This window comes from Rhinopithecus roxellana, chromosome 15 (genome assembly GCF_007565055.1).
Source record: "Rhinopithecus roxellana isolate Shanxi Qingling chromosome 15, ASM756505v1, whole genome shotgun sequence".
Taxonomy (NCBI): domain Eukaryota; kingdom Metazoa; phylum Chordata; class Mammalia; order Primates; family Cercopithecidae; genus Rhinopithecus; species Rhinopithecus roxellana.
Window position 1 is genome coordinate 21,563,101 of NC_044563.1, and position 16,313 is coordinate 21,579,413.

The following is a 16,313-nucleotide window of genomic DNA, read 5'->3' on the forward strand; positions in this document are numbered from 1 at the left end:
GAGATCATCCAAAGAAATATGTTTTGAATCCAGGCTCCCCCTCTTGCTTGCTTTGTGACTTTAAGAACCTTATCTAACAGTGAGGCTCCATCTTCTCCTCTGTAAAGTTGCAGGGGATATCGTAGCACCTACTTTGTAGGGCGGGCAAGGAACGCTGAGCTGAAGCACACAAAGCATTTTGCATACAGGGTGAACTAGTATGGTTTCTACCGATAAGTAGCTTGGTGAAATTCTAAAAAACAGTGCAAATTTTACCATATCATAGAAAGTGCACTGTGAGCCACACTGAACCTGACTTTGTGACCCTTTCTCTCCTATTCGAGGATTCAGAAAGACAGCTTTGCAGCCTCCCACACGTGGGCTCTTAGCTTAGCCTTGGGTGCCAGTAGTTTGAGGGTCACATGAGGGTGGTGGGTGGGCACCCAGGTGAAGGGACTGGAAGGGGCTTGGGCAGAGCCCTCTGCTTGCCACGGATATCAGATATCCCCCAATGTCAGGGCAATTACTTTGGCCCTCTGGAAACTTTTAAATCAAAAGGGTGAAACTAAGCAGCTTTGCCTCCTTCTCTGGCCTGGAGGGCTTTGTTGGAGGAGTCAATTATCTGAGATCCTAAGAGGGGGTGGTTTCTCTTAGGCCTCTGGGTATTACATAGGCAGGGTCTTTGGAGATACTCTGTCCTGCCTCCCCAAATACCCTCCAAGCTTATTTAGGACCAGGTCTATCTCACATCCTTCTGTGCTCAGGTGGGGAGGGAGGGAAGGCAGCTGCAGTGCAATAAATTGGAGATAAAGCACTCCAGACCAATTTTTCTTTAGATGAGAGATGCTGTTCTAAAACTGTATATCAGTAGTTGGGGGTCTTTATAATATTCACATTCTTCATAAGCTTTCCTGCCAAATGAGTTATTTGGAGGATTAAAGAATTCCCAATGGCCAAAGGGAAGTTATGTAGATGAAAACTTGCATTTTAGATCATGAGAATTTTATTAATATGTTACTATTTTAAGCCACCATACAAATATCCTTTGTATTGATCTCAGTGGGATATACCAACCGAATAAATATGCCAATTTCTGCCAGTGAGCCGAACAGTATTTTTAACCTACTTTAAAATATGTGTTGTTTCCTATGGTTTTTTTAAAGTTTGGAGTTGATTATGAAAGTACTTTCAATTTTTAAAGATTCTTCTTTCCAGAGAATATACATGTATATTTTAAACTATTAAATATAAAGCTTAATGGGGTGGGCAATTATTTTTTAAGTTATAAATTAACATTTTAAAAAGGTGAAATGATTATTTTTGCTTATATATGCTATTGTATCAGAGAATACCACCTCAACAAAGGAAATTTGAGTAACAATTATTTGAATATATTCAAATGTATATTCTACGTTCAAATGTAACTGAAATATATTCTTATGTATTTTTCCCCCTGGTCACAGCCTATTTAGTCTATTTAAGCTGTTTAGTGTATATTGTTGTGTACTTAAACAGGGCCCGGTCAGAAACTTCAGGATCTTCAAAAATTGGGGGGAATCTACAATGTATACATATATCAAAACATCACATTGTATCCCATATATATACACAATTGTTATTTATCAATTAAAAAGAAAATAAAACTTTTAATAAGTAGTGTTGACCTTGTAGTCTACACTTTGAGAACTGCTAACCTAAGATAACTGAGTACAGCCCTTAGCATGTTGTAGACAATTGGTACATGTTTAATGGATTAATCGATAAATGAATGATTCAGAAAAAAAGTAAGAGAGAAACAAAACAGAAAGCTGAAGCTTTTCACACATTGGTTAATTGAATCCTGAAGATCACAGCGGTACTATCACCATTTCAGAGATGGGGAAATTAGGATGGGAGAAGACCAATGGCTTGTTCAAGCGCTTTCAGTTGCTTCCAAACAGTTTATTCTCTGATTCCTCTCTCCCTTTCTTCAAAATGGAGAAACAAAACAAAACAAAACCTGAAAAGATCCCTGAAGTCTCAAAGCCATTGGGATGATATTTAAAGACTGGTCTGAGTTCTTGTTTGCAGAGGCATTGAAGAAGAGCCAATGACAATTATAATTTGCTATTGGTGACACATGTTTGTGGACAGAAACGCAAAAGTACCATCTTGTAAAATGTAAAATGATACCAAGTTATCACCCTTACTTTGTAGAACGAGAAACCTTAGAAAATTCAGGCCCAGGGCAGGGAATGCGCCTATCTGGAAGGCACTTAAGCACGTTACAGTTTCAGGCCAGCGTTAGCAACAGGCAAAGGATCGCAGAATCCCAGCATTTCAAGAGACCTTGGCAGTGTCTTCTAACTACTGACCTGCAGCAGGAATCCTTGGCGTGGTCCCCTCCAGTGATAAGGAGACACTGTCTCCCAGCACACCCAACTAGATCCTAACGGCTGTTAGAGAGTCCTTCCTGATTTGAAATGAAACCTGAGGTGGGACTTGGGGCAGGGGGTGGGTGGATGGATGTGGGATCTTGTCTCTCTGATAAACATTGCTGCTTGAAATAAAGTTCTTTAGAACAGCCCGCACCTTCTTCTCCTGATGTCCCAGGAGATAGGGGATTACCTGAAGTTGTAGCCTGGGGACACGCTGCTCTTCTCAGAAACGCTGTCGAGCCTGGTGAAGGAGTATTTGGGGATGCACTGGTCCCAGGCCTTGTCCAAGTCGCACACCCAGCCAATCTTAATGCCCAGAACTCCTCCCTGAAGAAAGGGGTCGGGTATGAGTTTTCCTCTCGCCCTCCGACTCCCTGCGCTGGGCCAGGGTGGGGGTGGGGTGGAAGTCGTGACAAATGATTTCCTCCCATCCTCCAGGTGGGAGACGGAGGCAGGGAGAAAGGAAAGTGATGTGTCACATGCTGCTCAGTAAAGAAGTGCTGTGGTGGCCGGGCGCGGTAGCTCAGGCCTGTAATCCCAGCACTTTGGGAGGCCGAGGAGGGCGGATCACGAGGTTAGGAGATGGAGACCATCCTGGCTAACACGGTGAAACCCCGTCTCTACTAAAAATACCAAAAATTAGTCGGGCGAGGTGGTGGGCGCCTGCAGTCCCAGCTACTTGGGAGGCTGAGGCAGAAGAATGGCGTGAACCCGGGAGGCGGAGCTTGCAGTGAGCCGAGATCGCGCCACTGCACTCCAGCCTGGGCGACAGAGCGAGACTCCGTCTCAAAAAAAAAAAAAAGGCTGTGGCTCGGCTGCGGACGCTGGAGCCTCTGAGTCCTATTTTTGGGATCTTGAGTCCTTTAGCTACAACACCGGAGAAAGTGGCCACAGGTCTACTCTCCCATCGTTTAGGGATTACCGCAGATCTAAGGCCTTTCCCTGAGGCGAAGTGTGAAGATAGGAGTGGGAAACTGAGGCTTGAGGAAGGTGGGCTCAGCGGGAGCGGGGGCGGGCAAGACAGCTCTGCGTGGGGAGAGGAAAAAGGATTCAGGCACAAAGCCAGTGGCGGGCCCGGGATGCTTCCACCAGGTGGCGCTGTCTCGCGGCGGCTCCTGGCCAGTGCCGGCCAAAGGGCCCTGACATCTGGGAAAGGGCTGAAGTTGGGGAGTTTGGGGTCGCGGAAGAATGGCTAGGTCCTCACCGTGCGCGCCAGTTTGGCAAAATCCTGTCCCGCAAACTTGACCACGTCCCCTACCCGCAAGATGGGGCAGAAAGGGTCCTTGTCCGGGTGGAAGCGGCAGGTCTTCATGTCCCTGGCTGTCAGGTTGGGAAGGAGGTTTCCCCTGCGGAGGAGCGTAGAGAGAGGTCGGCCCAGGGTTCATGGGAAGATCGTCTTATGCAATCTCCCCGCCCCCGCCCCCGGCCTTCCGGAGCCTCAGGGCCCTCCACGCCTAGAGGGGATCTGAGCCCTCCAGGGGATCTGAGCCCTCCACGCCTAGGGGGGATCTGAGCCCTCAGCCTTCATCTGGACCTCACCATCTCCCTCCCCTCTTTCCTTTCCCTGCATCTTTCTGGTGCCCCATCACCCCCTTCCCTGTATCAGGGTGATGTACATCGGTGACTAATCTCCAGTTGCCAGGCTGGGAGTTCGGGAGAGCAGGAACCATTCCTGGTTACTTTGTGCATTTTTTTTTTTTTTTTTTTTGAGATGGATTCTGTCTGTTGCCCAGGCTGGAGTGCAGTGGCGTAATCTAGGCTCACTGCAACCTCCGCCTCCCACGTTCAAGCGATTCTCTTGCCTCAGTCTCCTAAGTAGCTGGGATTACAGGCGTGCGCCACCGTGCCTGGCTAATTTTTTTTTTTTTTTTTTTTTTTGTATTTTCAGTAGAGACGAGGTTTCACCACGTTGGCCAGGCTGGTCTCAAACTCCTGACCTCGTGATCCACCAATCTCGGCCTCCCAAAGTGCAGGGATTACAGGCGTTTGCCACTGCGCCTGGCCTAGTGCACTTCTGTAGTGCCTGGCGTTGCCCTCTGCACATGGCCAATGCCCACCGAGTAGCTGCGGAATTAATGAGTCAATGAAGGGGGACTGAACTGACTAAGAGAAAAGGGATATCCACACATGGGCTAGATGTGGGGAAAAAGAAATGGGACGAGACCGAAAGGGTTTCAACCGTTGAAGGCATCCTCGACCCAGGACTAGGCCTAAGTTGTCCCTCTCCTGCCCCAAGCAAAACTCCCATTTGGATCTGAGCCCCAAGGCAGGGAGGCTGGCAGAGAAACTGACCCCAAAGTTCACCTGATCCTCAGTGGCCAAGGCCCGCTGGGAGATTGGGAATGGAAGCCCCGGGAGATGGGTCAGTGGAAGTGGGAAGAACTGTGGCGAGGGGGATCTCCACTTCCCTGAAAACAAGGTGGCAGGGCTGGGGGCGCCTGCATCTTGGCTTTAGAGAAGAAGTGGGGACTCACTTCTCAAAGTTGAAGAGGGGGAAACGGATGCTGTTCTTGATGAAAATAGTGAAGTTCTCAGCTTCCATCATGATGGGCCTGTGGGTGAGCACAGGAGGCCTTAGCTTTCCAGGAGGAAGAGGGGGAAATGAAGTCTTTCACCCCCGGGCGACCTTTCCTGGTGGATGCCTCCAAAGGGAGAGCTCTTATAGATAAAGGGCACCTTGAGAGCGGGCTATAGGAAGGGATTGTTTGTGCCTGAGGGTCAGAGTGGGAGGAGGAGGCAAGTGAGTGGGCTGGGGAAGATGATACCCTGGGCCTGAGTCCACCCCCTCACAGCAGGAAGGGACAATACTGGGTAGAGTCACAGACTCTCCTCAAGTTCAGAGATGCACAGCTCCCACATGGGCAAAGGGGAGCTGAGGTGGGGGCCTGTCTCCTTCCATCTGTCTTGGAGCCTTACGTTTCCACCGTGTCCACCTCCGTGGGGCACCAGCCCTGGATCTCACAGGTCCGGAGCACAGAGCTGTAGTTCACGCAGCGGCCAGTGAGGATCCCTAAAGTGGAAGCCACAGCTGCTGGGTGGCTGCCTGCCCTTTGCTCCTCTCCCTTCCCTTCCTCCCCCGTCCTTTCCTTCCCCCCATCAGGGACCCTGGCAAGTGGGGGGAAAGAATGGGCAGGGAAAAGGGAGCTGACTCCTTTCCTGCTTCTTCTCCTGAGCCCCAGACCCAGACAAAAGGAGGTGACAGCCTTCCTTTCATGCTCTCCCAGGCTCAGCAACCCTGAGGACCCCTCTTCTTCTTGCTCTTCCTTCCTTGCTTCTGAGTCTGTGCTGCAGCTCTTCCTTCTGTCTGGAATGCACTTTTTGAAACCCCCTCTATCCTGCCAAATCCTATTCATCTTCAGAGACCTTCCCAAATGTCACCACCTCAAGGAAGCCTTTTGGTACCACCCACCCAGAAGCACTCTCTCCCCCGCCCCCAGGCTCCACAGTCCTTTGTACCTCCTGGACAACACATGCCACTTCAAGCATCCCTGTCTGTCACCACCATCCTAGACTAGCAACTCCTCTGGGCAAGGGCCATGCCAACCTTATAGCACCTGCTGGGTGTGGCACCCAGGGAGCATCTGTAAATGCCAGCAGAATGACATGGAACAGGCTGGTTCCCACTCCCTCTCCAACGACGGGCTCTCCCCCATGGGTCCTGCTAACACTTGGGATTGTGGGGTGGGGAAGGGGCCCGACTCACCCCCGCCTGGGAAGCGCTCAGGCCCGCACTGGCTATCTGATACACAGCGGTATTTCTCCTCACTCTGTGGGCAGACAGGTCACAGGTTCGTGAAGGACCCTGTCCTGGCCTGGTGAGCCCCTCAGCTCCCATGACCTCCCCACAGCCAGCAGCCTCAGGAGGGTGGAGGTCCCGGGTCCCAGCTGCAAGGCCAGACTTAGGGCCTCTGCTTATACTCCACCCCTCCCTGCCACCAGTCCTACTCCCACCAACATTTTCAGCCTCAACCTGCTTCACCCAACCTCTCTGTCTCCTCCCCTCACCTCTGGGCAGAATCCTTGCATCTGGTTTTCAGTAACAATCATCTTGGTGATGATGACAAAGACCGAGGTGCCCTTGGGAGGAGAAGAAGGGAGAGAAAAACACGCAACAGTCCCAGTCTGGGAGATAGGGACTATAACTGATATCCCCTCTCTGCAGAAGAGGAAAGCGAGGCTTGTGTTTAGTGACTTGGCCGAGGTCACAGGGCTAGTAAGGGGCAGAGCTGGCTCTTTGCAACCACCCACATGCCCGCCTTCCCCCGTGTGTGTTGTCCTTGATTGCACTACACGTTGTGGCAGAGCCTGGAGAGGAACCCAGCTTTCGTGGTGCCTAGCACCGCGGGCCCAAGCTCCTGCACCGCTCTCAGCTGCTGGGTGAGAGGTCCTCTGGATCAGTGACATCATGGATTCTGCTTTGGGAATCCCACTGGCGCTCTTTGCTCTGCTTTCTCCCCTCCAACCTGCCCAGTGCCTGGGCATCCGCATGCCTCTCTGGGTAGGGGACCATACCTGAGGTGGCGTCACATAATCAGACACATCCATGACTCTGTTGGCGTAGAGTCCGAAGCCCTTCACCTTGGTTACCACCGAGGACTCAATGGCTGTGTCCCGTACCTGGTATGCCTTCTCGTGCAAGAAAACCCACCTGGGGCAGGAGAGCATAAATGAAGAGAAAGAGAGGAGTCCACAGACCCAGCAGACAGAAACTGGGAGAGGTCACCTTCCTGCCAACACTTGGCCATGCCTGGCAGGGTGTGCGGATGGTTCCTTCTGGAGGCGTGAGACCTAGAGTGAGCCCTTGGTTGACTTAGAATAGCGTTTCTCCACCTTTGGTCCCATTACCGCCCCTCAGGTGCCTTTCTAGACATTTCCCCCGCAGTGGTTCCCCCTCCATGAAACTTTGATATCACAGATATCTGTTTATGTACTGTATGCAAATTTGTGCTTTATGCATAAAAAGAGTGAGAACCAATTTTCACCTCCTTGGGGGCCATATGGCCCCACTGAGAATGCCTGGCTCAAAGTCATTCCATGCTGCTGATGGGGGCCACTTCTCTGGCAGGCACCCAGGAGACAGGAGGACAGAGGATCCCAGGCCTCTGCTCCCGTGCGTTCCAGCCTTGGCCCACGGCTGTACCCTAAGTGCCCAACACAAAGTAGCTCAGTAAACAAATCAATGAAGGTCCTTGGGAGCTGGGTGCTTGGAAGAATCCATCTGCCCAGGTGTCAGATGAGAACGGAGAAGGAAGCAGGGGCAGCGGCTGAGCTTTCACCTGGCAGATAAAGGAGTTGGGTAGAAGGTGGGAGGCTGGGGGAGGAGGGAGGGGAGAGGCTTCTGATCTTATTCCTTGGATTGTGCTGCCACCCAGTGGTCATTTACCTGTACTGGCTCCTTCCTGCAGCTTTAAGTCATTATGGGACCATGTGGATGAGGCCTTCCCTTCTTCCTTCCCTACCTTCCTTCTCAGACTTTCCCCGCCCCGCCTTCAGCAAGTAGGGCCTGCAGATACTTGCTGTCAACTCGTGCCTCTGCTTTCCCATAACGTGCCTGCCTTTCCATTTGAAATGGCCAATCACAGCCCTCAAGGCTCAAGTCCCCGCTCAGCCTCACTTAATCCCACACTTCCAGCCTTTGGCAAGATTGCGTTTGTTCCTGATGGCACACTGGGAGGTAGATGCTGCCACCGTCCCCATTTGACAGATGAGAAAACCTCATCAAACACGTTTAGAAAATGCCATGCAACCCTCCTCCCTCCCTGAGAAACATACAATGTAAACAAACAAATGCGTCTGTTACATTTTGTTAACCTCAATGTCTCCCAATCTTATTTGACCACAGAAGCCAGTCTTGGAGAAATACTGGTGACCTCTCGTGCAACTGAGGAGCACACTTTTGGAAATGCTGGGTCAGGGCATTTTCTGCATCTAACCAGGGTGGCACGAGGTTGGAAAACCACACCAGATGAAGGTGAGTGGAAGGAAGTTGAGACTGTGTAGCCCAGAGAAGACAAAGCTGTAGGAGTTAGAGGCTGGGAAGCTGCAGAGGCAGCAGCTGGGCTGACCTGAGGATTCTATAAGGAGGTGGGTGAGGACTTCAATGCCAGAACCGGCTGCTGCGGGAAGTCACCCCATGTGTGCCACACGTCTGGGAAGACTCCAGGACAGCGTGATGCTCACCTGGCAGGTGTGCTGAGAGGAGGCCCCTTCCTCAGGTGGAGGTTGGACTGAATGATCTCTGGGGTCACCTACTGTTGGGACATGCAAAGAGCAGCAGCTCCCAGAACGTACCGGGGGTCCCAGTCACTTGTAGTTTGGACACCACAATCCTATTTACTGCAAACACCAGCGGGTATTTGCAAGTGGCTCTTTGCTCAGTTTTCAGTGAGAGGGTTTGGTATTATCTCCATCATGGAGCTTCCTTTGCTCACTTGAATCTTTTTTTCTTTTTATTCTAATTTAAGTTTAAATTTTTGATAAATAAATACCATTTATTATGATTTGAGTCAGAGTGTCACTCTATTACCCAGGCACTGGCGCGATCTCGGTTGCACCTCTGCCTCCCGAGCTCAAGCGATTCTCATGCCTCAGCCTCCTGAGTAGGTGGGACTACAGGCATGCACCACCACGCCCGGTAACTCTTTTGTGTTTGGTAGAGATGCGGTTTTTCCATGTTGGCCAGGCTGGTCTCAAACTCCTGGCCTCAAGTGATCTGCCTGCCTTAGCCTCCCAAAGTGCTGGGATTACAGGCGTGAGCCACCACGCCCAGCCCTATTTATTATTGATAATAACTGTATGTATTCACGGGGGACAGTGTGAGTGTTTTGATATGCCTGTACCTTGTGGAATGATCATGTCATGCTAGTGATCATATCTACTACCTCACATAGTTATCATTTTTTTGGTGGTATTACTGGCTTGAATTCTGAATGATTTCTTGAGCGGCAGAAAAAGGGTGTACTCACAGCACCGGCAAATGGCTTCAAACGCGTTACCTGTTTTCCTATTGCTGCTTTATAGCAGGCGGGCGGCATCCTGATTAACGCACCACTTAGAGTGACTTGCGTGCTTGTAAAATGCTCTCATAAACACCGCCTTTGATGAGGCTTTGTGGTGCTGCTTTATCTCCCAGCACTTTTCTTTTCTTCTTTTTTTGGAAGGGGAGGAGTTTCATTCAGATTTCACAAGGAAGTAAGCCTCACGTAGAAATCCCATCTGCCAAATTACGTACTAGCAGAAGAGAAGGGAGCCTCCCTGTCACAGGAAACCCAAATGTGCATTATTAGCTCACGGCCTGGGGCCCTGCAGAGTGAAGGGGAGTGAAGTCTGGGGCCCAGGCTCTCTGCTTCCAGCTAAGATGGCTGCTGGCCGCAGCTGTACATTCGCAGAGTGCAAACTGTGGTCTAAACACACCCTTCTGGAACGGAGCCTCAGCGTGCCTAGCCACAGAATAGACACATTTCTCCGTGTCGACCTCAGGAAATGGTTTTCTGAGGCCCCTGCCCTGCATCCTTAAAGTCCAGGAACATTTGGAGATGCAGAGTTCAGATTACTATTATATAACCAGTGCGGCACTCGCACCGGATCTTTCACTACGTTCTTACCGAGACAGCTTTGTTATTACCTCCATGTCATGAATGAGGAAACTGAGGCTCAGAGTGGGTGCTAAGTTGACCAGGATTACACAGCTGGCATGTCGGCTCTAACCAGACAACCTGCTCCAGACCACTCACAGCCCCTTCACTCGAAGGTCTCTAGCTGTGTCCTAGCTCAAGGCCAGGCCATGCTGGCCCCCTGAACCGGACCCTGTGCTTTTCCTACCAGCTCCTGCTCCATCACCAGTGAAAGCATCTCCTGGCTTAGGAAAGTCTCAGAAGGAAAAGGCTGAGGACTCCAAGGAACAATCAACCAATATCCTACCTCCTCCTCCTCCTCCTTCAAGGCTTCTTCTTGTGCCCCGTGGGGCGGAGAGGCTGCATTAGAATTCTCTCTTTGACTTAAATAACAAGTGGAAGAATTTCAATGGCCTCGTGGGGCCTGAGGGGCCTGAGGATGTCGTCAAGGCGGCCAGAAAGAAGGGGATGCTTCATTTCCAGAACAGAGGGGCTGAGTCTGTCTCTGGAGGCCAGGGCTCAGGCGCTAGGGCAGACCTGAGCCTTCAATTCTTGGCATTTACTCTGCTGCTCTGACTATTTTCTTCTCGCATTCATGGTTTATTATTTATAGAGCGGAAGGCGTGTGGCAGCTCCTTGGCAGGTGGGAAGTGCAGGAGAGAGGCCAGAGCCGCGCCCCAGCACCCTCCCATCCGCCCCCAGGGAGTCAAGGAGGAGGCTGAGGAGTGGGTGTGAAGAGTGCACGCTGTGTGTGTGGGAAGAGGAGAGGGGTCTCTTAGGAAGGTGTGAGCTGGGCAGAGGGAAAGGGGGAAGGGGTGATGGGGGGGGGGTCTTTGTGAAGTAGTCACCGTTGCCATCTATTACTGAGTCACCATCTCTGCAAGGCACTTGACATATGTTACCTCCCTTCCCTATAACTCCCAGGGAGGAGGTATTCCTAAATCCATTTTCCAGATATGGGGACTGAGACTTAGAGATGTGAAATCCTTCTTAGGAGGCCCTCTCCTAGTTGGTGTCAGAGCCAGGCTTCTAACCAAGTGCTCTATATTCCATACTGGGGGAGAGGGCAGGCAGGAATGAGAGTCACTCCTCTCTCTGGACCAGGATGACTGGTCCAGATGGGGCATCCGGCCAGGCATGATGGCTCATGCTGTAATCCCTGCACTTTGGGAGGCCGAGGCAGGTAGATCACTTGAGGTCAGGAGTTAGAGACCAGCCTGGCCAACATGGTGAAACCCCATCTCTACTAAAAATACAAAAAAATCAGGCGTCGTGGCACACGCCTGTGATCCCAGCTACTGGGGAGGCTGAGGCAGGAGAATTGCTTGGACCCAGGAGGTGGAGGCTGCAGTGAGCCGAGATTGCACCACTGTACTCTGGCCTGAGGGACAGAGCAAAGCTCTGTCTCAAAACAAAACAACAACAACAACAACAACAACAACAACAACAACAAACAAGATGGTGCAGCCCAACAGCTCTTCCCACCATATCTGTCACTTAATTGTGCTGACAAGGTGCCTCATAGTGCTACCTTGGGCTGAGAGGATGGAGTGGAGAGCTGAGAAGGCGGGATTCCAGACCCTTCTCTTTGAACCAGAGCAGCTCCTCGCTTTATGTATTGAACTCCCGCCTAAGATCTGAAGTTGAATAATGAGGCTGAATATTATGAACCAAAGCATGGGGCCATACAGATGGTGAGTTTGTGAACTGGGCCTTGTATGGGGGAGGAACAGAGCAGGCAGGGCAGGGCTGCGACGGGGTCAGAGGCTCCAGCGGCCACCAGTGACCCTTCAGTGCAATGGGGCATCAAAGGCCTGGGAAGTCCCTGGACTGCTAGTTTGCAAGGAGGCAGCTTCCTCCAGGAAGGCCCTGGAAATCAGCCTCAGGTCAAGCACAGGCTATTGCTTCCAGGCACTCAGATCCCAGGGGATTTCTTTCAGCTTCTCAGGTCCCCACAAGATCCAGAACGGGGATGGGCTCTTGGGAAGTCCCACTCCACAGAGGTGAGTGGGGATGACCACCTGGGCCCAGGAAAGATGTGAGAAACCTCAGGTTTCTGTGTGCTCTGGAGTGGGTAAAGGAAAACAGTGACGAAATGGAGTCAACCACAGACAAGCAGCTGAGGCCAGAGGTGGGGGTGAGAGCGTATGTAAGATGACCAGGTGGTGTGTTTCTGAGAAGTTCTCAGAGAAATGATGGGCTCATGTTAGGCAGAGTCTAGGTGGTCGACCTGGTTGGGATGATGGGGAAGAGATTGAAGTATCAGTGAAATATTAACGCTATAGCCTTTAAAATCCCTTCAAATTCAGTTGGGTCCAAGCCACTGTCACCTCTCTCCATAAACCGCCTCTTAGTAGGTTCTCCTGCACCCACTCCTACTCCCTCCACTTCCAGGCGCATCAGCCCGGGTGCTCTTCCCAACTCAGATCCCATCGTGTCTGTCTCTCTCTCTCAAACTCACGTGCGTGCACACACAAAAGTGCCCACAGACACATGGGTTAAAATGCTTCCGTGGCTTCTGTTTATTCATCTCCTGTAAAAACAAAAGCTCTCTAAGGGTGTCTGAGGTCCGGCCTCTGTGTGTGTTCCCATCCACCGTACACCACCCTCACTCACCTCTGCTCCCTCGGCTCCAGCCACAAAGACCTTCTTTTCTTTCCCCTGTTTGCCAGGCTCCTTCCCTTTGCAGAGGTGGGTTTCTCTGCCCTGAACTCTCTTCCTTCCCTCTTTCACCAGGGGTGCTCCTACTCATCCTTCGGGTCTTGGCTAAAATGTCACCTCTCCAGAAAACCTTCCCTTACTCCCTGACCAGGCCAAACACCTTCACAGAAGCGGCTGTCCTATAACTGTTCACCTCCAAGCCACAGTTGACATTTCACATTTGTGGACATCATCAGATGAATGCCCATCTCTTGCCTTCCGCTGTAAGCCCCATGAGGGCAAGGACCCTGTCTGCTTTTGCCCACCATTCTGTCCTCAGTCCACAGTGCATGCCATGCAGAGATGCTGGTACATTTTTGCTAAATTAATGACGGTGGACTCATGGTCACAACGTGCATGGGTTCGCATACACGGAGATGGGACTCAGGTCAAGGGACTGGGCTGCAGAGGGCGCTGATGTAACTGGAAGGCAGTGTCTCGTGGGGAGCTGTCAGGCTGGGAGATGGATGGGGTTGGAAATTAAGATGCTAAAGAGCTTCGCATGCTCGCCCCAGCAGGCTGGGCTCCAGCCCTGAGACCTGGAGGATTCCATCTGATCATGATGAGAGAGAGACAAGGGCAGTGGGGGCTGAGAGGGCTGGTCGACGAGCCCACTCTCTATCCCCCATCAATTTCTGCCTGGAGCCAATGGAGCCAGGCCAGATGGGGAATGTGCTGAGCCAGCTTTTGCACTCACCTGGGCCAACATACCATCTTGTGGCTATAAACAACCACAGCATTGAATATACACGTGAACACAGAACATTTAAGAACCAACTTTGAGCCAAGCTCTGGAGATGCAGACAGCGAACATTTGCAAACCTCGTATCTCACAAAACCTCAACATTGGAAGGGAACTTCATGGCCATTTAATGCTATTCCAAAGCTTGAATCCTTTTTCTAAAATCTCCCAAAGGAGCACTGGATGGTGCAGCCTTTTTACAATACCTGCCCACTGAAGCCTACCAGCGTTTGCGCAGCACACAGAGCAAAAAATCACCTAAAAAGTCACATCTAGCCAACATTCCCTCAACACCCTCACATAAACTTCAACTTTTCAGGCAAGCAGGCTTACATGCAGCTTCAGCCCACAGTCACACAGGATCCTCCTTTGACCCGCTTGAACTAACTCCTAACAGTCAGTGGCTTGCTGCCTCGAATGCACAGACCCATTGTCTCAAAGAACAGCGTTAAGATTGGAGACCCACACCCCAGGAAAGAAAACCTTCGTGGTTTCTGCCTGTATTTCCTGGTGCCCACCAGTGCGTGGAAATGACCACAAGAAGGATAGGACCTGCATTCTTCCCCAGCCATTGTCTGCTCCACAGCCCTTTGTGTGTGCGTGCGCGCGTGCCTGTGTGTGTGTGTGTGTGTGTGTGTAGGTGTGTGCTTCCAGGCGGTGGGGGCTGAGAGGGGATGCTTGCACCTTCCTGGCTCTTAAGCAACTGCTAGGATGGGTTACATGGCACAGGGTCAGGGAGAGGTGGGGAAATTATGCTTTTTGACAAAGGGGAGCATTTCTGGATTCCTGGAGAGGAAGCTGCACTGTGTTCAGAAAAGCTCCTTTTCTCCTTGGCCACTCTTCCCTTGGGCCTGTTTGCTTCCTCATCAAGGGGCAGTTAGTTCCCTCCTTGTCCTCCCCTTCAAGAGCACAGGGCTTCTCCCTTGCCCTTCTCTCTCTCACCATCTCACCCATCCATGCCAGAAGGAAATTCCTCACGCTGAAATGGGCCCAGTTCTCTCTTTCCCTCCCGGCCACCAACTTGATCAACCTGCCACCACCCCCTTGTCTTAGTACCTTCCCTTCCCCTATTTCTGTGCTGTCTTGTCTTTTTGAGACCCCAAAGAGTTGAGTGAGGGGAATTTGAAGATGTGGGAGGGGGTCTGCCTGTTCTCTGGTTGGAGAGATGAGAGCAGGGAGGGTGGAGATGGAGCTCCTGAGCCCTCCCTCGGTGGAGGGCAGTGCCAGGGCAGGGACCCTACTCCTCCGAGTGTGTGTCTTGAAACCACTCTCAACCCTGGAGGATGAACTGGGAAAAGAATTCATCTGGGTGAATTCAGGTCCTAGGCGGGGGTGGCAGAGGCCAGTCTTTAGGACTTGGCTCCACAGAAGAAAGTGTTTCCCCGGGAGGGGAGGAGCTCAGGAAGCTGGATGCAGGTTTCTGAGGCAGGAGGGTGAAGACGGGATGCCAGGCAGCCCACCCCGCCAGGGACCTGAAGGGCCACAGACTCACCCCACAAAGTAGGAGATGATCAGAAGCTGAACTACTCGGTTGATGATCCCGATGGTCCAGCTCTTCACAACCACCGACTTGGTGGTCTCATAGGTGAAGAAGTCAGATATGCAGTTCATACTGAGAGAGTGCTCAGCGGACACTCAGAAGGGGGCCCAGTGGTGGCCTCAGGAGAGGGAGGTCCTACAGGACAGGGAGACAGGATCACCACCTGGAGGGGGCAGCTTAGAGGGGTCGGAGGAATGGGGAGCCTGTCCCTTTAAGCCAGGCAACCCTAGTCAGGTTCTCTCTTCTCTTGATACTCTGGCTTCCAAGAGACCAGGGCGGGGGACCCCCTTTTTGTTCGTCTCCACCCCACTCCCCTGTGATGTCACAGCAGGGGTGGGGTCTCCAATCCTGGGCTCCTGATTGCCTGGGATGTAGCTGGCTGGAGTCCTCTGGGACTAATGTTTTATCTGCACTCTGTCTGCTGTTTCTGTTCTGTTCTCTTCTGCAGCATCCTCATCCCAGCTCACCAGCTGCTCACGCTCTCCCTAAAGCCCTTTGCAATTTCCCGTCCCCTAGTCACCTAACAGCCTGCCTGAACTGAGGACCCCCTTCATTCCTGAGTGCCAGCCAAATTCCACCCAGTTCTGCAGCCGTCCCCTCCTTTCCTGAGTTGCCCCCAGTGGCATGGGTCGGGGGAGAGGGTATCTTGAAAGTTTTTCTGGGTCTTCTGGGGTATGATGAGTAAAGACTCACATATTTCTAACTCCAGTTGGTAATGAGTTTCACTCTACCTGTAGCATAGCAGTTAGCACTTCTTTTTTTTTTTTGTCAGTTTATTTATCAAAATCATTGGTTAGATTATGTTTTCCCGAAAGGTTGGGGCTGTATCTATCTTTCTTTCTTTCTTTCTTTCTTTCTTTCTTTCTTTCTTTCTTTCTTTCTTTCTTTCTTTTTCTTTCTTTCTTTCTCTCTCTTTTTCTCTTTCTTTTCTTCCTTCCTTCCTTCCTTTTTTTCTTTTTCTTTTTCTTTTTTTTTTTTTGGCAGAGACTCACTCTGTTGCCCAGACTGGAGTGCAGTGGCGTGATCCCAGCTCACTGCAACCTCTGTCTCCTGGGTTCAAGCAATTCTTGTGCCTCAGCCTCCCAAGTAGCTGGGATTATAGGCACCCACCACCATGCCTGGTTAATTTTTGTATTTTTAATAGAGACGGGGCTTCCACATTGGCCAGGTTGGTCTTGAACGCCTGACCTCAAGTGATCTGCCTACCTCGGCCTCCCCAAGTGCTGGGATTACAGGTGTGAGCCACTGCGCCCAGCCAGGGATGTTTTCGTCTTGTTCAAGTTTCCTCAAATCCGAGAAGTGTGCTAAATTAGTAATAGGCC

General features: G+C 51.3%; 1 protein-coding gene across 1 annotated transcript in view; it reads right to left on the reverse strand.

Moving 5' to 3' along the window:
* Positions 1-15,263, reverse strand: part of P2RX3 (purinergic receptor P2X 3) — a 34,204-nt gene extending 18,941 nt beyond the window's left edge. The window contains exons 1-8 of the mRNA XM_010353410.2: positions 14,944-15,263; positions 6,909-7,044; positions 6,402-6,473; positions 6,100-6,163; positions 5,313-5,406; positions 4,871-4,948; positions 3,601-3,742; positions 2,587-2,723 (exon numbers count right to left, since the gene is read on the reverse strand). Of these exons, the coding sequence (XP_010351712.1) occupies positions 2,587-2,723; positions 3,601-3,742; positions 4,871-4,948; positions 5,313-5,406; positions 6,100-6,163; positions 6,402-6,473; positions 6,909-7,044; positions 14,944-15,062 (842 nt within the window). The 5' untranslated portion in view covers positions 15,063-15,263. The remainder of the gene's footprint in view (positions 1-2,586; positions 2,724-3,600; positions 3,743-4,870; positions 4,949-5,312; positions 5,407-6,099; positions 6,164-6,401; positions 6,474-6,908; positions 7,045-14,943) is intronic.
* Positions 15,264-16,313: the final 1,050 nt, after the last annotated feature.